General features: G+C 55.9%; 1 protein-coding gene across 1 annotated transcript; it reads right to left on the bottom strand.

Moving 5' to 3' along the window:
• BAIAP2L2 (BAR/IMD domain containing adaptor protein 2 like 2) lies at positions 1–26,792 on the bottom strand. Its single transcript, XM_026479653.4, has 14 exons — positions 26,200–26,792; positions 24,980–25,055; positions 23,946–24,032; positions 23,450–23,511; positions 13,331–13,402; positions 12,988–13,104; positions 12,005–12,151; positions 5,017–5,169; positions 4,582–4,720; positions 4,202–4,427; positions 1,809–1,931; positions 1,273–1,480; positions 666–709; positions 1–470 (listed from the first exon to the last, which is right to left on the bottom strand). Exons 1-14 carry the CDS (start codon positions 26,248–26,250, stop codon positions 395–397), a joined length of 1,581 nt encoding a protein of 526 aa, XP_026335438.1. The 5' UTR covers positions 26,251–26,792; the 3' UTR covers positions 1–394.
• Positions 26,793–26,906: the final 114 nt, after the last annotated feature.

Here is a 26,906-nt window from a genome sequence, read left to right as displayed (position 1 = left end):
CACTTGCTTTATTTCTCACCGTCTACAAAAGTTAAACAGGAGGACATATGCGGGCTGCGGAAGGGGGTGCGCAGGGCTCCTCCCTACGGGGGCAGAGGAGGGGAAGGGGATTGGGGTTGCACGAGGTAGGCGCCCAGGGAGAGTCCTGGGGCCCTTGGAGGGGAAGAAATGGTCCTGTCCCCCAATTCTGCCTGCTTTATTTTGAAGGTCCCAGACCGCAAGCCAGTTCCCTTGGAGCTGCTGAAGCTGCGGCCGCGGTTTGGGGCAGGGCCGCCACCCCCGGTGTCAGGACCCCGGCTTCTCGGATCCGGATCCGCTGCTGCTGCCGCCAGCTCCGGGCAGCCGCTGGGCAGGTGTGGGGGGCCGACCTCAGACCCCTGCCCGAGGAAGCCCCTCAGCGGATGAGCGGCGCCGAGCGGTCATTGGTGACGGTGGGACGCAGCTTCACGGTGGCAAAGGGGTTCGTGCCCCTGGGAACAGAGAGGTCGGGGTGAAAGGGGCCCAGGTCCTGAGCTGGCTCTGGGTCCAGGGGAAGCGGCTGGGCCCCTGAGTTAGTGCCCACCCCTCCCTCCTGCCCCCACTGGCCACCTCCACGCACCCCTGCCTCGTCCCCCCCCCCCCCCCCACAGCCCTCCTCTGAGCCCGACTCCTGCTGCAGGACTCACCGGGGGAAGAGCTCTGGAGGGTGCTGTTCCCAGGACATTAGCTTCTGCGGTGGGGGGTGGAGGAAGGGCCAGGTTAGGGGCAAAAGGGGCAGGCGAGCCCCTGCCTCTGCCACTCCCCGTTCCAGGGAGGCAGAGGACAAGACCAGAGGCCCCTGCATGCCCAGGCTTCTGGGAAATAAGGCCCCGGTGTTCTGAAGACCGGAATTCTGTGGGCTTCACATTTGAGAAGCCTCTGGGCCACAGTGCCACCCGCCAGGCTCCGGCTGCTCTCCCTGCACCCCACTCCTCACCCCGGTCCTGCCCAGTCTGCCCCAGCCCCAGCTCTGCCCCAGGATCCTGGTCTTGCCTATCCTGGGAGGTGGGAAGGACAGGCCTTGTCCAGGGCCCCCAGCAGGACAACGGGAGCTCCAGTCCCTGAGAGAAATGCTTTCGCCCTCCCCAGACTCAGAAGTCCATCCCACTCCTCCCCTGCAGATGGGCAAACTGAGGCTGGGGTGGGACGGCCCCTGGCAGCCCGCCAGTGGCCAGGCAGGGAGGGTTACCTGGTCTCCAGTCTCCCGGCCCACTGCATGAGCCCAGGGCTGGGGACAGGCGTGTGGGGGCTCACCTTGACGTCACCGGCCACCCCCGGGCTGCCCATGCTGCTTCGGCGGCTGTCAGGCAAGGGTGTAGGTGCGGGGCTGGGGGCGCAGCTTGGGACGCGGCTCGGCGTTCGGGAGCGGGCCTGGCCGTCCCAGTACTCCGAGGGGGCTGCCGAGTTGCCCGGCCGGTCCAGGAGGTCATCAAGGCTGTGGCTGCCCCGGAGCGGGTAGGATCTGAGTCCAGAGGAGGGAGGCACGGGAAGGGGGTCAGGCGTCAGGCCCCTACTGCACCCCACCCCATCTGCTGGGCTCCTGGGCATCCTACAGCCTCCTCCCTTGTACCTGGGCCAAAGGAGGCCATATGGGCTTGAAGGCAGCCCCAAGAGGAGGCAGAGGGAGGGATGCAATGACTTTCTCATGTGCGTGGGGGGGGGTCCCCTTCCTCCAGGGACCAAAGGAGGCTGGGCCCACGCAGGACTGCAACTCACAGATGTCCCCTTGGAGAGTGGGGCCACCCCCCACCAAAGTCCCCACCCTGGCCCACTTCTGACCACCCAGGTACCTGGAAGGTAGCTCATTCATAGGGCTCATCGGGTTCATGGGGGTCACTGGGCTCAAGGGATTCATGGGGCTCACAGGCGCCTCCTCCAAAGGCTTCACATAGGCCTCAGGGAACCAGCCGCTCCTGCGGGGTGCGGGCAGAGGGTCGCCTGAGCAAACGGCCCAACAACAGTGGTCAAATCCCACCCCTGAGAGCAATCCCTGAGCAGTGCTGGGTGCTAGGCCTCGCTCCGCGGGCTTTGCCCAGACTAACTCATTTAGTCCCTCAAGGAGATCTTTCTCGACATTCAAGTCCAGCCAGCCAGCCTCACGTCCTGCCAGGGGCGGGGTCGCCTTAGGAGGCACTGAAGTCCAAGGAGGAAAGCAATGTGTCCAAGGACATGTGGTGACCCGCTTCATTCCCTCCTCACTGAGCACCCACCACGCAAGGGCCCAGAAACAGTTCCTACTCCCCAGAGGCTTCCGGCCTGGCAGACGGACGGACAGACAGACCTGCAAATGCATGACGACAAGGGTGACTGGGAAGGGGACAGGGTGGGGGCTGAGGACCACAGGCAAATGTACGAGCCCAGAGGAAGGGGCACCTGAGCCCAAGATGCCTCACTACCAACCCAGGGCCCTGCTCTGCTCCGCTGCTTCCGTCCACCCTAGGACTCTGGTTCCCGGGACCCCAGGGATCCCCACTCTTGGAGTCTTTGCCTGGCTGGAGGCTCATTACTGCGCCTCGAGAGCAGCTGGGGCTGGGGCAGAGGCACTTCGATCAGTGTTCCTCAGCTTTTTCAGAGCCCTGGGACCCCTCAGGTTCTTGCAGAACACTTGGGAAAGTGTTCTCCAAAAAGTCACCTTAGACCCCCAAACCCAATCAACAGCGTTCTCCCCTAAAGGTACCTGGAAGCAATTTTCACTCGAACTGGCAGAATAAAATCATTTCCTTACGATTTACCTGTGCTTTCACTATAAAGTGCTTTCACTATACACCTGCCATCTCCTTCCCCACCACCTCCTTCCCTGCCATCTTCTCCTCTGCACGGAGAGAACAGCCGTGTCCCGGGCACATGGTCCGAGAGCACCTCTAGATGGTTTTACACTCCGGCCCCCAGGAAGTCCGCTACATGCCTGTTGGGGGGACTTTCAGGGCAGCCGGCTGCCTTCGTGGGCCCACAGAGCAGGGCTTTCCACCCCTGGTGTTTGCAGCCATCTCTACCCGGCAGCCCATCCTTCCACATCGGGCCAACTGTCGCCTGCCATCCATCCCTCTAGCCATGCGTCACCCCGTCCCGCATCACCCATCCACGATCCCCATGGGCAGCCACCCACCTGCCACCAGTCCCTCACCCATCCCTCAGCTCTTGCCCAGCTGGCTGACCCCTGCCAACTCATTCATGTCCTTTCCAGCCACCCCCAGCCTGTGCACCCACATCCATGCATCCTCCCGGCCCCAACCACTCAGTGCACCCCGCCTGCCGACCCGCATCCACCTACCCCCACGACCACTTCCTGGTCCTCCTTCCACCTGCGCACCATGCACTGACCCACGCCCCCGTATCCACCCTCCACCCATCACCATCCACGGATTCACAGCGCCCTCCACCTGCCCACTGCCCCACACCACACTCCTCCACCCTCTGCCGGTCCACAGTCCACTGACCCACACCACCACCCTTGCGAGCACCCTCACACCTGACTCTCCCTCTAAGCCCTCATCCATCCCTTCTCCCCTGTAGCATGAGTGGGAGTGGCCACCACGCAGTCTCCTGCCCATAAGCCCTGTGGGGGTCACTGCCTGGCTCCAACAAGCTCCCACCTCCCCCTTTTGCTTTGGCAGAAAGAGGGATCCTTGCACACCCCCTTTTGTGGCTGCCGACCCCTGCCCTCCGCCAGCCTTGCAGTGACCACAAAGTACTTCCCCACCTCGCGCCTCGACTCCCGGGGTCAAAACCAACCCCAGTTTGCAACCTTACAGATCCCTGCACGTGACTGCAGCTCAGCCTGCGAGGTCCCCGCATGGCCTCTGCGCCTGGCTGGGGCGGGGGGGGGGGGGGGCGCCTCCAGGTCCACCCCCTCCATCAGAGTTCCGCTGACTCTCAGGCTACAGGGGGTCAGCTGCTCTTCCCTCTGTGTGGGGCACAAGCAGTCTCCGAGCACCCACCGCGGGGTTCCCGCAGTGTTCGCACCAGGGAGAGAGCCTTCCCGTTCCTCCCAAGGGCCACCGCCCTGTCCTCTTCCAACCCCGTGGGCTGGATGAGGACACCGACGGGGGACGGGGGGGGGCAGGGGAGAATTGTCTGAGCCCCGGGAATGGAAGTGGGGGGCCGGGGGCACAAGTCTCCATCCGGGCGCGAGCCCAGGCCTCCGGGTTCCCTACAGCCCCCCCGCGCCCCAGCTCCCACTCACGCGGAAGAGCCCTCCAGCTTGCCGTAGAGCCAGCCGTTCCGGGCCTCGGACACGAGCACCTCCACGACGTCTCCGGCAGAGAAGCGCAGCAGCGTGTGGTTGGCGCCCTCCGAGTGGGAGACGAGGGCGCGGGCTCTGCGGGCGCCCCCGCCGCCGCCCCCGCCGCCCGGGCGATCGCCGAAGGAGTTGGAGCGCGAGCGCTCGGTGCCGCTGGCGTAGAGCGAGGCTGCCAGGGCGGGAGAGCGCAGCGCGCGTGGGTGGGCAGTTCGCCCTCGCGTCTGCCCTCGAGCCCGCCTGCTGCAGCGCCGCCTCAGTGCCGCTTCCCGGGCCCCCGGGTCCCCGGCCCTCCCTCCGCGCTCCAGGGGGCCGGGGCCACTCACAGGCGGACGGCGTCCGGGGCAGCGACCGGCGGTCTGGCTCCAGCTGCGACGCGGACCTCGCCTCGGCGGGCTCGGGGCCGTAGGAGCCGGAGCCGTGCCGGCTGCGGGGGGAGCCGAACTCCGCCAGGGCCCTCTGGGGCTGCGAGGGGAGACGGGCAGGGCAGGGTGGGGCGGGGAGGGGGGCGCAGCGGCGCCCTAGCCCAGCCCCCATCCCCAGTCCCAGACGTCGGCGTAGGGGTTCTCGGGCCTGCGGCCCCGCCACCACGGGGGCGCCCAGGCAGCGCCGGGGCGGAAGGGCGGGCCCGGGGGCGCCGCGTAGACCGGGAGCCTGGGGGGCGGGAGGCTCCAGGCGGAGGGGCGCAGGCCCCAGGGCGCTGCGGAGGGTGCGGGGGCCGGCGGGGGCGCGAACGGCGGCGGGGGCGCCCAGGGCCTCACCATGTCCAGGCGGGTGGGTGTCAGGCGGCCCGAGGGGTAGGGCGGCCCCAGCACGGGGCCCAGCAGGCCTGGGGAGTGGGCTCGCGACGGGCTGCGGCTGGCCTCCGACTGCTCCTTCCACAGCAGCACGCGGTTCTGGAGCACGCCCCGGGCCTGGCCGCGGGGGGGACACAGGCGTCAGCCAGATCCGAGCAGCCCCCAGTCCTGGGGCCTCCAAAGCGGCACCCTAGACCTGGGAACTTGGGCCCCGCAAGAGGAGGATGACCCGATTTTCTAGCCGGAAGGAGCCAGAGACCTCTGCCGTGTCACTTTGGACTCGGCCACCGTCTAACCTTATCCCTCTTTTGTCGCAGGCCCCTCAGTTTTCCTTGAGGTGCTTCTCCTGCCCCTTCTCTCAGTCTGTGTGCTTTGGCCGGGCTCTCCCACGGCCCAGTACGGCGGTAGGGGTAGACCCCGGCCTGGCCTCTCAGGTTGCTCCACCCTACCGGCCCCAGTGATGGGCTCAGGGATGGCACTTCCCCAGAAACTCTGACCAAAGAACCCAATCCTAGGACTTACCCTGGAACAATCTGTAAAAATATATTTTTTCACCTCATGGGCTTTGCTAAATAGAGAAAGTGAAGCCAACACGGGAAACTACAACTAAGGGAAAATTTCTGAAGATGTGTGCTCCTTGATCCAGCTATTCCTGAAATCCTTGAGCTTCATAGTAACTAAAGTGATAAATACTTTTTCTATGTAAGCCAGTTTGAGTCCTTTCCTAAAAGAAGCCTTTCAAATACAGTATTTCCTGTCTATTCCTTTTAGTCTACATAAGCATTCCTAGTGTCTCCAGTACATGGGCATCTGACTCTGTTTGAATACTTTCAAGGACCAGAAACTCAGCCGTTGATGACATAGTCCATAACCACTTGGGGGTGGGAGGGCTTTAAATGTCGGACCTGCTGTGTGCATGAAACGTGTTTTTAATTTTCTGTATTTTATGATGTTTTGACATCTTGGGCCTTTGCCAATCCTGCAGGGATTGCCCCTCCCAGGGCTAGAAAATTCCTAGAGATAGTAAGCAAGTTGTCCCTGTGATGGCACCTTTCCATGATTCCTCCCTTCAGTTTGGCCCGGCTGCTGAAAACCTCACGGGGATCCCAGGCAGTGAAACAGAAATGACTCACGTCACAGGAGCAACTAGGCCCTTTGGTCACTAGGTGGGCAGCCCGTCTGTTGCCTTGCATAACTAAGTAGCAGAACAGCAAAAAGCCCAAACTCCAAAGGTCTTCGTGTGCTTGCTGCAGAAGCAGTGCGCAAAGCAAGGATGCTGGGTTCTGTATACCATATTTTTAACAGGGTTTTTGCCCAGTTTGAGAACATTCAGTGGAAAGCACCTGCCAGGGTCCTAGGGGGTTCTGAGAATAAAGGCCAGAGTACCAAGCCCCAGTCTGGGCAGCACTCCACTTTTCTGGCTTCCCTCAGCTCTGCCTCCAGGCAGTTTCGCCTGTGGTTGGGAAGAAACACCGTGCAGGCTTTCAAAACCATAAGGAGACCGTGGGAGAAGTTTTAAAAACATTTATGGAGCAGAAGAGTCATTCCAAGTATGCTGTAGACCCCATAGACTGGAAAAGACTGATACATTTGACTAAATAAAAATAATTTTTTTAAACATGGCAAAACCTACAAGAAGCAACTCAAACGACAAATGACAAATGGAAAATACTTGCAATTCATCACCAAGAAAGGGCTAATTTCAGTAACATATAAAGAGCTCTGAGAAATGAATAAGAATAAAGGAGGAAAAGAGGCTGACACGTCCTAGTAAAGGACATCCAATGGCTTGGGACCATGAAAAGATCTGTCTCGCTTATTAAGACAAGGATAACATAAAACCACACGGAGATACCAGCTTTACCTTGCTGATTAGCAAACATCGAAAAGTTTGCTCTCACACTGTTGTCAAGAAGAAGGGAATCTCCAGCATGGCTGGCAGAAGGGTAGACTGGGACAACCAATGCCTATATCCTTGGGCTCGCCAATTGCATTCCCAGGAATTTATCCTGGAGATAGACTTGCACGAGTGCGATAAACAGAGACGCTGAGGGCGAGGTGGGCGGGGGGGCATGTTACTGGTCGGACGCGGACTCAGCTGGGATTGGGTACACGAGGCGCGTGAGCGTGACCCCTTGCTGTGCCCAGCCCTCCTCATTCTTTAAATCTTGTTCCAGATCTTGTGCATTCTGTTTCTAGATACTGTCACGGGTAAATATTTATGCTTGACTATCTGAGGATTGCGGGCCCTAAAGCCCAGCGGGGTCACTCAACACGATATGTGTTCCCCCCCATCCCTAGGGGAAGTCTGGCTCATTCAATCCAGGGCCCCCTCCTTGAGGGGCAATCACTCAGCAGGAGGCAGCCAGTGGAGGGGTCAGCTCTCCCCTTAACCGTTGGAAGGGAACGGTTCAGGACATGGGCAGAAAGGAGCTTTCTGCCAAAGAAGGTACTTCAACGGCCAGTAAGTACCGGGAACGGCATTCACGAGCATCGCTACCCGTCAGGAAACGCGCCCCAAAGCCATAGGGAGATACCACTTTCCATCCACTCGCATGGCTCGAGTCAAGATGACAGACAAGAACAGGTGTTGGCAAGGATGCGGAGACATTGCGAAGCTCGTACGCGGCTGGCGGGACCGCGACATGGTGCGGCCACTTCGGAAAACAGTCTGGAAGTTCCTTAAACAGCTGAACAGAGTTACCCCATTCTCAGCAAGTCCGCTCCCGTACAGCCGGGAAGAATGAACATATATACGTCCACACGGAAACTTCGACATCTATCCACAGCAGCATTAGTCGTATCAGCCGCAAATAAACCGATGAATGGATAAATGAAATGTGGTGTCTCCAGACCACAGACCAGTGTTTGGCAGTAGCAGGGCACGAAGGATGGATGTGTGCCCCAGCGATGAGGGATCTTACCTGCACGTGCTTCATGAGAGAAGCCCGTCACAAAGGACCACATTTTGTTTGATTCCGTTTATATGGAATGTGCAGAGGAAGCACATCTCTAGAGACAGGATGTAGATCGAGGTGGCCTAGACCGGAGTGGGGGGTTGTGGTGGGGTGGGGGAGGGGTGGGGAATGACCATCAAGGGCTGCTGGGGTTTTTCGGGGTAATGCAAACGTTCTAAACTTGATTGTGGCGACCGGTGCACCACTCTGTGAATATCCGAGGCTCCACTGAACTGTGCACTTTAAATGGATGAATTGCATCTCGATGCAACTATTTCAAAAATGAACAAGCAGTTCGTCTCCAGAGCGGCACTCTGTGGGGGAGGGGAGGGGCAGGAGGAGAAGGCAGAGCCCTGAGCCGTGGGCTGGCTGGGGGGAGGGGGGCAGAGGAAGGATGTCAGCCGGAGCCAGGATCAGGCACTGGGTCCAGCCAGGTCTCCCACCTCGGCTCAGCACCTGAGGGTCCCCGGGTTCAGAGACTTGGGAAGGGGCTTGGCTGAGGCGGGGAGGCAGGAGTCTGCTGGGGGCTGTGGGAGGCAGCTGACTGCAAGCAGACAGAGGTCCCGAAGGATAGCTTTTGGCTGCAGCTTTGGAGGGGAGAGAGTAGGGGCGGGAGAACCTGACTCCACTGGGTCCCTCATAGGACATTCCACCACTGCATCAACCTTGCGAGATGGGGACTATTTCCCTCTTTTGCCAGATAAGAAAATGAGACCCAGAGAAGTGAGATCACTTGCTGGGTTTGCAGCCAGGATGCAGTGGCTGGGAAACAGACAAGAATACAAAGAAAGACAAATGGCAACTAAACAAGAGTGCAAAGACGTAGAAAGTACCAGGCAGAGCGACGAGGCTGGGGGAGGCGGGGAGAAGCCGTGTTGGCGGCATATCAGGGAAGAGAGGCTGCTGGCCGGGTGATGGGTCCGCGGCCCGCTCTGTCTCAGATAGGACACAGAGCCAGGGCCTGACATGCCATCTGGACTCAAAACACATTTATTAAATACACGAATGAAGGAACAGATGACATTGGAAAAACGCAGGGACAAGGTCATCGGTTTTGAGGGAATGGTGGAAAATGCTATCCCAGGGTCCTTGGCCCCTCCATCTGCAGATGCCACCAGTCCCCCTCTAGAGGGGTCAACAGCCAGGACAGGCCAGGCAGGCAAGGCCACATGCCAGGTGGGTAACTGGGAGGCTTTGGCCCCTGCTGGACCTTGACAGAAGGCAGCAGGACAGAACCTGGGCCAACACTGGGCTGGCAGGGGCCTGAGGACCCACAACCGAGAGGCTGGGAAGAAGGGCTCAGGCAGTGCTGCCCACAGAGACACTTGGGGAGGTCAGTGTCAAGTGTCTCTTCTGACTGTGGCCTGGGAGGGGCTGCTGGCTCTCCTGAGTCCCAGGACTCCATAGGCTTGGGCTGAAGCTAGCCCATAGGGTAGCTCCTTGTAATTTAGAGACAGGTGTTATCTCTGGATGGACAGAGTCTGGTGGACATATATTTGGTGAGAGGATGGCCTCTTTATAAAAAGAGAGAGATGTTCCTCTCTCCAGGAAAACACAGTCTGCACCAGTGTGTTCAGCTTGAAGAGTGGAACACAGGCCCTGCTCTCAACCAGGTTCCCTTGTGCAGTGCTCATTCCGCACAACCTTCCCTGGCAGCCGTGTCTACAGTGGTTCTCTGGATGAGTAGGCTAAATTAATCCCTATCCCTGAGGCCGAGGTGAGAGCCCATGCTTGCAACAGGAAGGCCTGGGTTAGAAGGGGGTCCCACTGGGGTAGAGATTTCTCCACTCCCCCAGTCCTCCCATGTTTGCCAGTACCACTGCCTGAGGCCTTGCAGTTCAACTCAACCCTGAGTGGGAATAGGAGCATAAGGAGGCAAAGGAAAGAAACAAGGCATCTGAGAGGACCCAGCAGTGAGAGAGGAGAACCCAGCAGACCACCCAGGAGGCTGAGAGAAGGGGGTGACAAGCTCGACAAGATCTTGATAGGAGCATTTGCTGCATACCGAAGCCCTTCTAACCCAGACAAAGCACGATTTGAAGACCGAAGATTGAACAGATGAACTAGAAGACAGGACAGTCCTGGTGAGAACACACTCAGGCCTGACAGGTCAAGGGGGGGGAGAATATCTCAAACTACAGAACAAGGACAAGTGAACAGACTTGGCTAGGGACGAGGTCATAGATGTGGAGTTCTGGAAGGAGAAGAAGGAATGATGGTGGAGAGATAATAGTTAAAGAAACGGAAGAGCCAACAGCTCCACTGACCTGAAAGACCTGAGCCCAGCAGGCACCCATCTAGGGGTGCCCGGACAAATGCCTGGGTCCCAAGGACACCAAGAATATCTCCAAGCATCCAGAGAGAGAGCCACTTACTTAAGAGGGAAAGAAGACAGACCAGCACCTGACCTCGCATCCACAACACAGAGCACCAGAAAACAGGGGAACATCCTCTTGGAGCCCAGGAGAAAAAGCCTACAGCCCTGGAATCCTTCAACCAGCCGACAGGCTGCTCAGCACCCAGGGTCAAAGTGAGACTTTTGCACGTACGCATGGATTCAGGTGGCACATCTGCAGAAAACATTCAATTAATCCAGACAGAAAACTCAAGACAGCGGGAAATGAAAAGGAGTGAAACCAGCGGTATCAGCGTATCTGATCACGTGTGTAGTGAAATACCAGTGCAAGTGACTGTGCACCAGGCATTGGGAATATACACGATCTAAGTGAAGTTTCTCGAAATAGAAGGATCATAGTGCAAAGAAATGACTCGTGAGGGTCTAGAACTAAAAGTCCTGAAGTTTTTTGGCAAAACCAAGAGCTTGGGGTCGGGGAGGATAAGGGGAGGAGTAAGGCCACGTTTTAGAGTGCCAACGAAGCAGGGAAATCCTTCTCCAGGCCTCATCTTAAGGGTGGGGGGCTGCAATGGACAGAGTATGTCGAGGGGGCTGTGTTATCAGTATATTTTGGAAAACATAAGAGATGAATCTATGTTATCATGAGGGTCACAAAGTGAGGTCGTCATGAAGAGAGATGAAAAGAACAGTAGGATTTGCAAATTAACAAAGAGGAAAGGGGAATCTATAGTAACACAAGCAAAGTGGCACAAGCAAGCATGGGCGGAAAAGAGGAAACGACCAAGTAAAATAAAACAGGTATGTTAGTTGTTGGGTTACCTGCGAATGAACTGAATTCCTCTATTTGAAGACATAAGCTGTCAGACTGGTTAAAAGTCAAAACTGAGCTGTATGTTAGGGACAGAAAACACACTTAAAGAGATAAAAGGGGTGCCTGGCTGGCTCAGTCAGAAGAGTGTGTGACTCTTGATCTCAGGATCATGAGTTCAAACCCCATCTTGGGTGTAGAGATTACTTAAAAAAATAAAACTTTAAAACAAAGAGTTCACAGAAGAGAAAGGAGGATAATTTCAATCTCAAGCCAAAGTGAAATGAAAAGCATCAGGCTGGATTGTAAGATATTAAATACATAAATGGTAACAGTTACAGAGAAGGTATAATAGTCGTAAACCCAACAGCACTAAACAACATGGCAGTTAAATATAGAAAGCAAAATCCACTAGAAAGCCAAAGAGATTGGTCTAGCAGACGGAACAGAGCAAGAGCGCAGAGGATTTAAACAGTATGATAAAAGTAATAGGCAATAGCTAAATAAACCTACGAATTGATGAATTTGCAAACGGTGAGTCTATGCAAGCAGGAATGAAGGAAATAAATGGTTCATACGTGAGTGAATAAAGGCATGAATTAGTGAATGAATGTGAGAATAGACGAAATCATGAAGGAATAACCAAATGAATATCTGAAGATACAAATAAACAACCAAAGAAATAGATGGGGAGAGTAAGCAGTAAATATGTACAGAGAAGAAGGATAGAAGGGAATGGGCGAAGGGAGGGAAATCCCCGTGGGCAGCCAGCTCACAGAGACCACAGACCCTAGGAAGGCTCCGTTGGCTGTCCCCCCGGCCCCCGCTCACCCGGCCAAAAAACTGCAGGAAGGTGTTGGAAAGCAGCAGGTGCTTCTCGGCCAGGAAACGATAGCGCCTCTTCTCTTCTAGTTCAGCTGCCCGCTGACTCTCAGACACGAAGGCCTGCATCTGCGCGTGTAGCCGGTTCACGCTCTCCTGTGGGAGAAGCGGGTTCTGGCTGGGGGCGGCGAGTGGACGCCTCATCCCACCCTCCACAAGTACCAGCGGTCTGAAGCCTCCTGTCCTTCCTGAATCAGCCGTCTCCTCCAGGAGGCCCTCCCTGAGCACCCAGCTCATCCGAGCGCCCGGGCCCACCTCTCATGGGCGTCCTCACCCTCCTGAGTCTGGGCTCTGTGTCGGCCCAGCCCGGGCCCATCTCACACGCAGGGCTGATGTCTGAGCCATCCCTCTGCCCCCAGCCCCAGGCCCGGGGCCAAGCACGGAGAGGGGCCCGGGGAGGGTGGTTTAAGGAAACGTGAATGCATTGATCAATAAGTCCCTACTTGGGAGGGTAGATTCTGATGAGGAGAGATAAGAGCTTAGTAAGGGAGCTGGAAGAGGAGAGAGGAAAGGAAATAGAAGTCGGGGAGACCAAGGCCGGGGATGGGGCCCTGAGCTTGGGAGGACGGCTGGCCCTAGCCAGGGGCAGGAGGGAGCGGAGGATGGCGGGGCTGCTGGGGAATTACACCTTGGCTACCGCAGTCAGGAGCAGCACGGCTGATGGCCTTGGGTTTTCTCCGAGAAGTAGAAGGCGGGAGGCCTGGGGAGCCTGGGGAGGGCGGGGCAGCGACCGCGCAAGGATCGGTGCTGAGGTGGGCCCGAGGGCCGGGGCTGCTGTGCCCACCCACGGGGCCGGCTGCCCTCCCTCGCTACACCCACCACAGAGCATGGGGCAGGCGGCCCTCCTGGAGCTAAGCTGGAGCTGGGTGGGGGAGCTCAGGAGGGTGTCAGGGGGTCCCCCCAGAGCCTGGTTTTGCCCCCAGCTCTTGCACCTTCATCTCCCGCACATTCTTGTCCCTCTTGCGTTCCATGCGCCACAGCTCAGACATGCACTTCTCCAGGTTGGCGGCTCGGTGACGGTACTCCATCTCATAGTGCTGGCGGCTGTCCTTGGGGAGGGCGGAGAGAGGAAGGAGACCCCCATGTCAAAGAGCTCAAGACTCTGGGTCCATGGGTCAGAGCACTGGACAGGGCCCCGGGGCGCTCAGCTGGGAACGTGGAGAGCCTGGGGCCAGTCGATGCCCAGCGCAGGCCTCGGTGTGCTCATCCATTAAACGGGGAGAGGCCGTCTTGCCTGTGATGGGCTGGGGGGCCAAGGTGGGCGGCCACACTTACTTTGATGAACTGCATGTCCAGCTTGGTGTTCTTCTCCATGTGCTGTAGTAGATCTCCATGGAATGTCTGCACCTGTGTGGAGTGCAGGGTGGGGGTGATCGGGGTGACCCTAATCATTCCCAGGCCCAGCATCCCTGGCACCGCCCAGTCCAATACGGCCCACCGCATTCCGAACACACAGGCACCTGCCCAGACCCCGGAGAAAATGGTCCTGATACAAGCACCGGGTTGGAGGGAAGATTAAATGGTTCCATATGCAAACAGGTAGGGCGGTGGCTGGCGGGCCACACCCCCTGCATACATGTATCAGTGTCTTCTGGTTCTTAGTCCCAGTCTGTGCTTTGCTGATGCCATTCCCTCTGCCTGGAATTTCCTACCAGACTTCAAATACCAGCTTCCCTACCCCCTCTACCGGGGAGTCTCCCCAGCTGAATCCGTTGTTTTCCCATTCTGTTTCTGGAACGTATATCCATTCATTTGTTTATTTTTCGTCCCTCTGGCCATAGGACAGAATTTCTTGCTGGGCCCCTGATCATAGGCGCTCTGTAGGAGCAGTGGGCCGCTGTGGGCATGAACCTTGTCTGACCATCTCTGTGTCCCCAGCACCATGGGCAGGGCCTGACCCAGTGACAGTGCTCACAGCTGTTGAGGCCTTAGCTGAGGGGCGGCTAGTTTCCACGACAGGTGAGACGGAGGTGGCCGAGCACCTGGGTGACCAGGAGGCCGGGGAAGGCTACTGGGCTCAGACCCCGAAGAGCGACATCCTAGTAATTCTGGTTCTGCCTCCAATTTGCTCTAGAACATTGGACAAGTTGCTGCCCCTCTCTGGGCCTCAGTTTCCCCCTCTGTACCAGGAAGGTCTTGGCCAGATGCTCTTGAAGGTCCAGCCTAGTAAGCCCAAAGAGCTTTGATTCTGGGAGCCCTGGTGCTCACCAGGCACCTTCCCCCTGGACGCCCCATCAGCGTTTCCTGGGTCACTGTGTGCTGTGGGGACACCAGCTCTAAACCCTTCAGCTGCGCGCTCTGCCCTTGGGTTCACAGGGAGCAGAGAGGAGCGTCCCCCATCCTGCAATCACTGCCGCCTCAGGGGACCTCTGTGCTCAGCCTCCTTTGTCTGCACCCCCTTTCCCCTCAGCAGCACCTGCTCAAGAACCTCCGTGGGTGCTGCCAGGCATGCTGCCACGGGGTCCCCATGCTGTGCTGGGGGAGCTCTGTCCCTTGGGGTAGGGCGTTGCCCGGAAGAAGAATGCTGGTCATCTTCTTCCAGTATTCAGGGAAAACCAGCCAATTATAAAAGTTACAAATTTAACGTTTTTCTCCCGTAATTGTTTCTGGAAGCTGGTAACTGCTGGTCTATAGGGGAGCTTGAGTGTAGCCCTCTCAGGACTGGCCATGCCTTGAACCCTGAGTTGTGGCTGCTGGGATGTGTGTGTGTGTGTGTGTGTGTGTGTGTGTGTGTAGAGGGGTCAGTGTTATGAACGGTGCCAAGACCACATATCTGCCCTTGTCTACTGGATCCAGGAAGTGAGCCTTCCCAACGTGCACCTGCCAGACCTCCCCCCAGGGGCGCCTCACTCGCCCCTCCCCCGGCCCTGTGTCCGCCTGAAAAGACAGTCCAAGGTTCCTGCTTGAACACCAAACGTGTGTTCTTGAAAATCCCCGTATCCTGCAAAATCACCCAAAATAAACAACAGGGCTTAGGGGAGATAGAGGGTTGGAGCCGACCCGCAAAAGCCAGGCAACTTTGTAACCGGAGCACTCATAAAGACGTTGAGTGGTACCTGGGGACAAACTTGAGCTACACGGAAAGCTACGGAAAATATCTAAAACGCACAAAACCCACAGAACGGACACGCCAGCTCCGCCAGCAGAGCTGGTGTGGGGAGACAGTGCAGGGGGACGTGGGGCTGTCACGAAGTTGGGCAAGGGGGGTGGTGCAGCCTGCCCCCAGCTGGGAGCCCTGGGCGGCTAGGAGCGGTCTCCCCAGGGAGGCCTGGGTGCAGGAGCTCTTTTAAAATGTTTTAAAGATACAGATGAAAGGGCTCTTGCTGTCAGTGCCGCAGACAAGCTGGGGGCTTTCCCCTTCCTCCTAATTCTGTTTGCCCTCTCTTACTCTCGCCTAGGAGACATAGCTTATGAACGAGCCACCTTCCATGTATCAGCCGTCACTCTCCTGCTTCCAATCGGGTATGAACTGAGTCATCCCGTGGATATGTGTGTGAGAACAGGACCGCCGGATCGTAATTCTTCCTCTTGCCACGGCTTGGCTCTGATCACCAATTAGATGGGGCCCAGGCACCATGGGGTTAATGGAAAGTCTTCATTAAGCTCCGGAGGAAATCAGTCTATTAAGGGGTTGATAACTGATGTGAACTTTGAGCTCTTGCTATGGGGGAGCCATAGGACTATCTATTAACAGGTGGCTTGGGAAACACGGAAGTCACCAACCCCAGGCAGACTGAGGAATTCCCAGTAGGTCAGAACGCGGCCCTCCCCCACGTCCCCTCTCCCAGCATATACTTCATTAGCGGGTCCTGCGAGCCCTTCAGTACAGAAGCTGAGAGCAGGCCCATTGCGGAAAACACGCACTGTAAGTTCTATGTATTGAGTTATTCCACTAACACGCAAGAAATCCTTTTGTCTCCTATACAGGCACTCCCCCCCCCACCCCGGAAGAATTGTCCCTGTAGGCTAACCCCATTCCTGTCTTCCAGTATGCTCTTGAACACCCTCCAGTCAGACTGTGCCCCATCACGCCAGTAAGAAAATTCTTGTTGAAATCACTGCACTTCCCATCACAAAGCCAGCTCTCCAGATTCATCTGATGCATCATATAGTCATCATTCAGCACATTTGACCATTCCCTCTCCCTGAAACACCTTCTTCCCTTGGCTTCCAGCCTACCACCCTCTCCTGGTTTTCCTTGCACTCCCCCTTACCCCCGCGCATCGTTGCTGCCTCTTCTCTGTCATTTGCTGATTCTCCCTCACCTCCTCATCCCCCAGGGCCTCTTCCTTTCCCTTCCTACATCCACTCGCTCCATGAGCTCATCCGTCCATATGCTCAGGACTCCCAGACAAACAACCCACCCTAAACCTTGACCCCAAACTCTAGCCTCATACATACAACTGAGGTCTACATCTCCATCTGGTTTTCTAATAAGTGCCTCAAACTTACCATGTCTAAAACCAAGTCCCTGATCTCTCCCCTCCACCTGAACTGCTCCACACTCAGTATTTCCCACCTCAGCTAATGGCAACTACACCTTTCCAGTTATCAGGACAAAGCCTTGGAGTTAGTGTGACTCTCCCTCTTCTTTTGCAACTGACATCCACACCATCAAAAAATCTTATTGGCTTTACATTCAGTCTGATTTCTTCTCAACACTACCACTGTTCCCACTTTCCCAAGCCATTTCAACCCTCCCCTAGATTACTGCCTCTAAACTGGTCTTCCTATTTCTGCTTTTGTCCTCTGCTACTCATATTTTATTCTTAGTACAGGAGCCAGAGTGATCCTACTAAAATATACGTCAAACAATGAACAACTGGAGGATGAAATTTTTAAAATCCAATTATAATAGCTAAAAAAGCCAAGTACCTAGGAACAAATCTATCAAAAGATGTGCAAGACTGGTACCCTGAAAATGATGAGGTGTTGCTATGAGAAATGGATAAATGGAAAGGTATACCATGTTCATGGATCAGAAGACTCAATACTGTTAAAATGACCATGAATTTATAATTTTTTTAAAAGTAGGCTCCACTCCCACTGTGGGGCTTGAACTCAGGACCCTAAGATTGAGAGTTGCATCCTCTACTGACTGAGCCAGCCAGGTGCCCCCATGACAGCCATTAATTTATAGGTTAATGCAATCCCTGTCAAAATTCCAGCAGGTTTTCTTAAGGAATTGACAAGCTGATTCTAAATATGGAAATGCAAAGGATCTTGAATGTGCAAAATAATTTTGAGAAAGAAGAACAAAATTCTTAGACTATTTAATTTTTTTAAAGATTTTATTTATTTATTTGTCAGAGAGAGAGAGAGAGAGCACACAAGCAGGAGGAGCAGCAGGCAGAGGAAGAAACAGGCTCCCTGCCGAGCAAGGAGCCTGATGTAGGACTTGAACCCAGGACCCTGGGATCATGACCTGAGCCAAAGCAGATGCTCAACTGACTGAGCCACCCAGGCGCCCCTAGACTATTTGATTTTAAGACTCACTATAAAGCAACAGCAATTAATACAGTTGTGGTATTGGTGTAAGGATAGACAAATATATCAATAGAAAAGGGTAGAGAGCTCAGAAATAGACCCACACATATACAACAAATCAAATTTTGACAAAGACACCAAGTCAGTTCAATGGGGAAAGCAAAGTCTTTTTGAAATGGTGCTGGAACAACTGAAAGTCTATACAGGGGGAAAGAACCCCCAATTCTATCTCACTTCATACACAAAAGCAAATTTAAGATAGATCATAGAAATAAATACAAAGTCCAGAACATAAAGTTTCCACAAGAAACCTTAGAGTGTCTTTGCCGTGGCGGTAGGCAAAGATTTCTTAAATAGGATACAAACACAGACCGCTGTTTAAAATTGTCAAATTAGCAGAGGCAGGTGTTTGCTGTTGCCATAGCATCAGTCCCATGAATTGTAAGGCAGTTTACTGAGTTTAAACAGATTCTGCCTTTTGTAAAATGAAAACAATTAAATAGCCAAATTCCTAAAAATGTAAATGTTCTGCTCATCAAAGACACTATTTAGAAAATGAATAGACGGGGCACCTGGGTGGCACAGCGGTTAGGCGTCTGCCTTCGGCTCAGGGCGTGATCCTGGCATTGTGGGATCGAGCCCCACATCAGGCTCCTCCGCTATGAGCCTGCTTCTTCCTCTCCCACTCCCCCTGCTTGTGTTCCCTCTCTCGCTGGCTGTCTCTCTCTCTGTCAAATAAATAAATAAAATCTTTAAAAAAAAAAGAAAAAAAGAAAATGAATAGACAAGCAATAGGTTGGAAAAAAAAACATGCATCATGCATATATCTGATAAGGGACTCATATCTTGACTATATAAAGAACTCCTATGAGTCAACAAGTATAACCCAATAAATAGGCAAAGTGCTAAACAAACACCTCATGATAGAATATATGCAAATGTCCAGTAAGCCCATTAAAAGTCTCTAGTCATTGGCATACGCGAAATGAAACCGCAGTGAGGTACCGCTCCATACCTTCTCGAATGGCTAAAATAACAACGATGGACAACATCGAAGGTTGGCAAGCATGTCGAGCAGCAGCAGCTTTCACACATTGCTAGCGGGGGTGCGGCTAGCACGGTGGCTTTGGAGAGCTCTTTGGCGGTTTCATGTAAAGCCAAATATATGTCACCCTGTGACCCACAAATTCCACTCCCAGGTATTTACCCAAGAGGAATGAAAACATACAGCCACAGAAGACTTGTGCGAGAATGTTCACAGCAGCCCTAGTCATAGTACCCCAAACTGGAAACAACCCAAATGACCATCAGCAGAAAAAGAGATAAACAAGCTGTGGTAGACTCCTTCAGCGGAATGGTAAGCAAACAGGACGACGCGTCGATCCCCACGACGGTGTGAAGCCACCTTACGGACATCATACCGGGTGAACAAGGCGGGTCGCAGAGGAACACGTAGGTACAAGTCCCATCATATGAAGTCCTAGAACAGGCAAAATGAATCTCCAGAGACAGAAATCAGGGAGTGGGTTGCCAAAGAGGGGGAATACTTATTTTAATGAAAAGAAACAAAGAAACAAGAGTGAATGTTAATGGTGACAGTGTTTTAGGGAAGAGGGTGACAAAAATGTTCCAACATTAGATAGTGGGGATGGGTTCAAAGCTCTGTGACTACCTTAAAAACTTCTAAATTGTATACTTTAAAGGGGTGAATTTCAAGCTGATATTACATATTTAATATCTAATATATACTATATATAAGAATATATTTTTCTATATTATTGTATGTATAGATACATCCATGATAGGACTTCTTTTTTTTTTTTTTTTAAGATTTTATTTGACAGAGACAGCCGGCAAGAGAGGGAACACAAGCAGGGGGAGTGAGAGAGGAAGAAGCAGGCTCCTAGCAGAGGAGCCTGATGTGGGGCTTGATCCCATAACGCCAGGATCACGCCCTGAGCCGAAGGCAGACGCTTAATGACTGTGCCACCCAGGCGCCCCCATGATAGGACTTCTATTATGGGCTCCATTCTTGGTCCAGGTATTAAATCATAACATCTGGAAGTATGTGGGGGGAAGAAATGAAGAAAAAAGTAAAAATAGCCAAGAGGAAGGACAGATGTTAGAGATAAGCTGTGGAGATCTAACATACAGATAACAGGAGTCCCTGAAGAAGAAATGCAAAGACAGAGAACAAAAACATTCTAAAAACTGTGATTTAAGACAACGTTCCTGAAATTTAAAAAAAAAAAGATTCAGAACTATTTATTGCAAAAATACCCCATGTGACTGGGAATATTGACCCAGACTGATCAACACCAAGACATGTCTAGAAAAATTACTGGACTGAAGAAAAAGAAAAAAAAGGAAAAATCTTTTGGGCACCTAGACTGAGAAAGCAAATGATTTATGATGGGAAAAAAATCGATCATCAGACTTTTCAACAGCAACGATCAGCGTTCTGTGTCTGAAGACGTCCGGGATGACCGAATGCTTTCATTCTCTGTATCCTCGAGAATCAGGATTCTTTTTTTTTTTTTTAAAGATTTTATTTATTTATTTGACAGAGAGAGAGACGGCCAGCGAGAGAGGGAACACAAGCAAGGGGATCGGGAGAGGAAGAGGCAGGCTCCTAGCGGAGAAGCCTGATGTGGGGCTCGATCCCAGAACGCCGGGATCACGCCCTGAGCCGAAGGCAGACGCTTATAAGCGACTGAGCCACCCAGGCGCCCCCCCAAGAGAATCAGGATTCTTGAGGAGGACCAGGAACAAAGGAGATGCTGTGGAACCCCTGAGAGGCTGAGCAAAGCAAGACAGCTAGAAAGCTGTCAAAACTACTAGGGTTGTGCCCAGGAGACTCGAGCCAGACTGAGGAAGCTTCTATTGGCCAAAGAGGGGACATTTTCAACTTGGCTAAAGACAAGAAAATTGCGAAGGACTGAAATACATCAGATGTGTTTAAATCTACAAATACGGCTGATACTAAAGACTGCTACAGTAATGGTGTGAGGAAACAATACAGCTCATGGGTCACCTTCAGAGGATGACAGGGAGCGTGTTCATGAGCTTAAAAGTTAATAAATAAGTAAAGGGAGTGAATAAACCTTGATCCTGCTTTTCCCACCCAAACGTGCCTCTGGTAACAAGGTAGGTAAGGAGAAGCGTCTCCGTATAGAAATATCCCAGCTCATGGGTAAGAGCATCACAAGAGCCGGTTAACTCCCAAGGTGGGAGTGGATCGGGACACACAGAGCCTCCACGGCTGTTCATATCACATGCTACAGACGTGCCGTGGCTCCCGACGGAAGAACCCAGTGCCCTCTGTGGTCTTGCCAGAGGGATAGAACCTGGGTCTGATCAAGCCCCGGCATCCAGAGGACAGAGGGAGAAGCTGAACTATGCCAGGAATGTGAGGTCAGCAATTTCCAGATTGTAGGAAAACCAGTCATAGGGCCCCAGGGCCTTCAACAGACAAGTCGTAAGGGCGCAAAAGGGATGGAGGGGAACCAGGGGACTGAGAAACTTGAAGGCAGATTTGAAAGAAAAGAGACAGAGCACAACCAGACCGTAATTTAGGGACGTACGCCCGAGTGATCAGCTACAAGGAGGGCAAGAAGTGTCGGATCCGTGGTCACTTTCGGAGGGAGGAGGGGAGGGAGGGGCTGTGATTTTGACAGGGGGCGCAGGGAGGGGTCCCCGAGAGGCTGGCATAGTTCTTGTCCTGGACGGTAGTTTGCCTTAAAATGATTCCTTAAGCTCTAATTTGTTCAGTGAGATTTTCCTGTCTGTGTTTTCGTTCACAATAACAAAAGCAGATCCTGTCACCCTTTGGCTTTGCGCACTCAGAATGGCCAGGGCTCGGGCAAGGCCACACGACAGGGCTCTTGTGATGGCCGATCATCTCCTTCACACGCGCCTCTGCTAGCCTTTCGGGTCTGTTGCCTCCGCCCAGAATGCCCTTCCCGCACGCATTTCCCTGGCTAACACCCTGGCCTCCTCCAGGCCCCTCTCAGGGTCCCCTTCCTAGGGCTGTTTTCCTGGAATATCTGATAAAAATTAAGCCCTCCCGCACTGGCTATGTGCCTTCCCTGCTCTATTTGCCTCCGGAACACATTTTGCGTCTAACCTGTTGCGTATATGCTCCCTCGTTAGTCTTGGGTTTTGTCTGGCCCCTCTCTTGGGGAAGGCCAGGGTTTTCTCTGCGCTTGCAACAGTGCCCGGCACCCAGCTGAAGAGAGCTGTTGAATGAATGAGCCCACGGGGGAGACAGTGTCTGCTGTGCTGCGTCTGGTATGGTCCTGGCCGACGGCCCTGCCCAGTTGTCACAGCCAAGACACCGGTGCCCAGAGAGGGCAGCTCTCCTTACAGAGAGGGCCTGGAGGACACTCGTCCTCATCCAGCCCAGGGGGGCCATGAGTGACACAGAGAGCCATCAAAGCCCAGGATGGGAAGTCACAGGCCGCCAGCACAAGCAGTGCTCCTGGCTCCTTTCCTGAACCCCAGGACGAACACGGCTGAGCCCTAAGCCTGCAAGTGTCCCAGAGAAGGGCCCCGGCCCAGGGCTTTATCCTGGGCTGGTGGATGCATGTTTTCTGCTCCTGCAATTGCTCCCCATTTTGACAGGACAACCAAACTGCTATTTTCTGGTGTCCCCCAAAGCACACACTGACTTCCAAGGGTTCCCCCCACACACATTTGAGAGCCACATGCTGTCACAATGAGCTGACATTTCCTCCCAAGTTTTCCAAGACCCGTCACCATGAGGCCCTCTCCTACTCCGCCCCAGCTCCCCATCCTTGGCCCACTTCTGCCCGCTGCGCCCCCTGGGAACGCCCTCTCGTCTCCTCTCCATGTGGCCAGCCCCCACTCTCTTTTCAAAGCTTGCTCTTTCCATCCAGAGTCAGTGAAGCCCTGCTCTGTGCCGGGCCCCACCCCGGCCCTTGCAGGGCTCCCAGTCTCGGCAGGGATAGCCAGGCCAGTAGATCCTGCTGCCCGTTATCACCACGGAAATGCATGGAGGGCACCTAGTTTATCCTTAGGGATTCACCTGGTCCTCACCAGGGTCCTGCCGGTAGTTATGATCGTCTTCAATGTACAGACAGGCAGGCCAAAGTACAGAGAGGCTTGTTCAAGGTCACAGGCCAGCGGCAGGTGGCGCCGGGCTTTGAACCCAGGTGCTCTGGCAGCAGAGCTCGCTTTCTTCACCACCACGTGCTAAGAGGGCATAGATGCATCCGCTGGAGTTCAGAAGGAGAAGTAATGAGCTTGCCCAGGGGTCAAGGGAGGCCTGGTAAGGTGCTGGCCAGCGAGGCAGGGGATGCCACTGGGCTGGGAGAACAGCCCAGAGGTAGGAACACCAGGCCGTGTCTGCAGAGGGCAGCTGTTCGCGGTGCTGGGTTGTGACTGGGGGGCGCCACAGGGAGGCTGCTGGGTCAGCAGGGCCTGGGATCCCTCACTGGGAAGACTGGGTTTAGTTCTGTGGGGTTTTCTCATGGCTGTATCAAGGCCAGGTGGCTGGCAGCTCCCTGGGAGCATGGAGGGAGGGGCCGGGGAGCCAGAGAGGCGCAGGGCCTGGCCGCGTGCACCTGAGCAGCGGTCCTGTCTCGCCCTAGCTCCTCCACTCGCTGTGGAACTGCGGGCAAGGGACTCGGGTTCCTGGTCTGTAGAATGGAGACCGAAGCGGCGGCTGCCCCCCAGGGTTGCTGGAGGCTTGGACAAGCTCTGGCAGGTGCACACGCCCCGCATGGCTGGGCCTGGGAGGTGCCCGGAAGGCCTGCGCTTGTGTGTCACTAAGGGCCACAGGGAGCCCTCCCTGAGAAAGGCCGTGGTAGGTGGGGCCCTCGTCTTCCTTGGAACGCAGCCCACTCTCCTGAGTGACGTCTCAGGCCCACACGGCGCGATACTCACCACCACCTCCAGGTCAGAGTTCAAGTGCCGCTGCGTGTCCGACATCTGCACCAGGATCTCTCCTGGAGGCACAGAGAACGGTGGCGTCAGTGGCGCAGCCCGCCCCACCCGCCCTCCTCCTGCTAGAAGCTGTCACAGGGGCTGCCTGAGACGGGATTTGGGGACCAAAGTCCAAGGATTTCCCAGATGGCTCTGGGAGGATGGCAGTGCCTGTCCCAGCCCTCGATCAGCCCGGCAGGGAGTGGCGGGGAGGGGCTTGGGCTCCGGAGCAGGAGTCTGGGCTCTGGACTCACCCTGGGCTGCAAGGCCTGTGGCGTGAGGGGATTTCCAGGAAGGGTCGGAACATGAAAGGAACCCTCTCTGGGACGCCAGGATGGTGGGCCAGGCAGACCCCGGGCCTGAGGGACAGCACCAGGGAGACAGAGGGGCCTCGGCAGCACGAGGCGAGCCCTCCAGGCCCAAGAAAGAGTATATAGTGGAAGGGGGAGCGCCTCACCGAGAATCTGCGAGGTGGAGCTCTGCAGGGCCTGCTCCCCGATCTTTTGGATGGCGTTGAAGTACACCTCAGCCGCCTCAGACAGAGCTGCGTGGGGACAGGGGATGGGTGTAGCCCCAGCCCCCTCCTCCATCCGCCCCCCCCCCCAGGGGATCCCTCCTGTCAGGAGAGGGTGCATGGAGGGGACACTGTGGGATCTGGCAGAGGTGTCCGGGGAGGGGGGGGGTTCCTGGGTGGTGTGTGTGAACGCGGGGTACTGGCCAGAGGAGGAAGTGGGTGTGGAGCAGGGTCCAGGGCAGCTGCACCCCGCACGGGGACTCGGCGTGTATCTGTCGTGGGCGGGGGTGCAGGCGTCTGTGTGCACCCATGGGAGGGTGTGGGCACGTGTGGCGTGATGCGAGGGGTAGGGGCATGGGCTGGGGGTGGGCTGGGGGACCTGGTGTGGGAGGAGAGCAGGTTTTGACTCCAAAGTCCTAAAAGGCAGGGAGGGCTTGTGTGGCCCTCAACTCCGGGTGTGTCCCTGGCTTGTCCTTGGCCCAGAGCCTTGCAAGCCCTGGTGAAGTGATTAGCCTTGGTGGAGCGGGTGTTGTTGGAAAACGGGGGAGGGGTAGCTCTTTGCACGGCACCGTGGGGGGAGGTTTGGCTGTCGGTGTGTGGGTGGGGGCACTGGGCAGAGTGAGGACACACAGCCGTGGCACAGAGCCCGGCTTGCCGAGGTGGGCCTGGGTATCGCAGTGGGCTCATGGGGTAGCATCCGGGTGACACATACTAAGTGTGTGCAGTAGGGGCCGTGGAGGCCGCCAGGACCAGGCGCTGCGTCTCTGGGGGCATCCGGGGGCATCTAGGAAGCGGGCAGAGGAGGGTGTGCGGGTGTGCGGGTGTGCGGGTGAGAGTGCTGGTGGGAGTGTGGACGGGCGAGCCCGAGTGGAGTGTCTGGTGTGGGGTGCAGACGATGCGGGGGTGCAGGTGACTGCGTGGAGGGACAGGTGCGTGGGCACGGTGGGGGCTGGGGGGCTGGGGGGCCGGGCACTTACCATGGAAGGCCCGGAGGTAGTTGTTCCCAAGGTACACCAGGTTCTCCAGGGCGGGATTAAATTGCTCCATGATGCTCTGGGGCCCGAGGCCAAAGGGAGGGAGGATGAAGATTGGGAGAGGGAGAGGAAGAAAGGGACGCCCCCCCCCCCAGCCCCAGAGAGGAGCCTGACTCTAGGGAAACCCGCCTAGAAGTGTGGAGTCACCCCAAATCCTGACGCTGTGGCAGGGCCCTCGAGGTCATCTCCCCGAATCCCTGTTCCACACTGGCTCCCGCTCACACACCTGCCCTGGCAGGAGCTTGCTCCCAAGACAATGCACCTGGAAGCTTCTCCTCCTCCCATTGGGAGGAAGCTTGTGGTCTGTTGCAGCCCCCCGCTGGGGGTGGCTCAACCCTGCACTGGGTCCAGGCCTTGCCGGGCTGGACACACGGGTGTCTGACAGTCACCTCAGGGGCAAGGGCACATCTTGACTTCCTCAAAGAAGAGCCCCTTGGGAGCAAGGCTGTGGCTGGGTCACGGACCACCTCAGGCCACGGCCAGCTGGAGAGTACCCTTGGGGTACAGAGGGCCTGGGGCATGGACTTAGACTTGGGTCTTGGGTCCCAGAGGCAGAAGTCTCTCTGGGACGTTCAGAGACCTTGAACAAGCTGTTTTACTGTGCTGGCCTTGGCTTTCTCATCATTTGGGGTGATTATTTTCTATCCTACAGGCAGGTTGTTGTGGGGCTTACATATGAAAGGGTCCTGCACATAGTAGGTGCTCAATAAAAGTCTATGAGGACAGTGGCAATCCATCTGGAGTGAAGTAGAAAACTTGAGTGAGGGGCTCAGAAAAGAAAGAGACAGGAAGACAGAGACAGACAGAGAGGGACTCCCCAGTCTTGGGCAGGTGGCTCTTTGGGCCCCTGCCTCGCTCCCACCTCTAGCCACCCTGGGCCCCGTCCTGCCTTTGTCTAGCATCTAGGAGTGCTGTCTCAGCGGGCCTGTCGCTCACTGGGTGACTGCGGACAAACCCCTTCCCTGGGAGCCTCAGGTTGGGGCTGGGATGGCTAACTATCCCCCAGGATCCCCACCCTGTGCCCACAACCCAGCCTGGCTCTGGGCCTTCCATCCCAGAACACGCTATAGTCATGCTCACCCTCTGTCCTCCAGACCCAGCCCGACCTTCGAGCCCTGAGAAAGGGCGCTCGGGCCTGGGGCCTGGGCCACACGTCTGCTCACCTTGTAGATGGCCATGGTGGACCGATAGAACTGGTCCATCTCGGGGGCCATGGGGTGGGCTGCAAGCCGGCTGCTGGGCGGGAGGCTGGAGGTGCTGGCGGGGCTGGGAGCACGGAGGGTCGGTCCCCTCCAGAGCCCACAGCTCCGGAGCGAGCAAAGAAAGCTGCAGAATGAGATCTGGAGACGGAGGGCCTGCTGGTGGTGGTGGCCGGGGAGGAGGTGGCAGCTTAATTATTCACCAGCCAGTGATGTCAGAATGCGATCTGGGGCGTAACCAGACCCGGGGGAAGGCATCCTGTGACGCGGGCAGGTTCGTGTGACCTGCCTTCAATTATTTACCCCTCTGAGCTGTGGGCCCGTGGGCACGCGTGGACGGGCCACTGTCTTAGGTCCCCTCCTCCTCCAGGTCGAGCCTCCCCCAGGCCAGCAGGAACGCCCGGCTCTGGTGTGTGTGTGTGTATGTGGGACCCCTGCCCTCCCATCTGCCCACATTGGGCATGGCCCAAGTTATAGGGCCATAGCTGTCGGGGGCCCTGCCCCGAGACCCTCCCTGACCAACCCAGCCCTGGAGGCCAAATGTACCACCGGGTGTCCCGGCTCTCTGGCCTCTTCTCTGCCCCAAGTCCCCCCCCCCCCCTGCACCTCGAGGGCTGAGGCTCCCACATCTGCCGCTGCCTGACCACCTCCTCTCATGCTGGCAGCACGAA

This window comes from Ursus arctos, unplaced genomic scaffold (genome assembly GCF_023065955.2).
Source record: "Ursus arctos isolate Adak ecotype North America unplaced genomic scaffold, UrsArc2.0 scaffold_21, whole genome shotgun sequence".
Taxonomy (NCBI): Eukaryota; Metazoa; Chordata; class Mammalia; order Carnivora; family Ursidae; genus Ursus; species Ursus arctos.
This window is presented reverse-complemented; position numbering and strand designations above follow the sequence as displayed.

Coding starts and splice junctions, on each gene's coding strand:
- BAIAP2L2 (XM_026479653.4), bottom strand. CDS start 26,250: ATGGCCCCCGAGATGGACCAGTTCTATCGGTCCACCATGGCCATCTAC. Junction 4,721..5,016: donor CACCCACCCGCCTGGACATG/GTGAGGCCCTGG, acceptor CTCCCCTCGCAG/CCCCAGAGGGCCCTGGCGGA. Junction 471..665: donor CCTCCAGAGCTCTTCCCCCG/GTGAGTCCTGCA, acceptor CTCTGTTCCCAG/GGGCACGAACCCCTTTGCCA.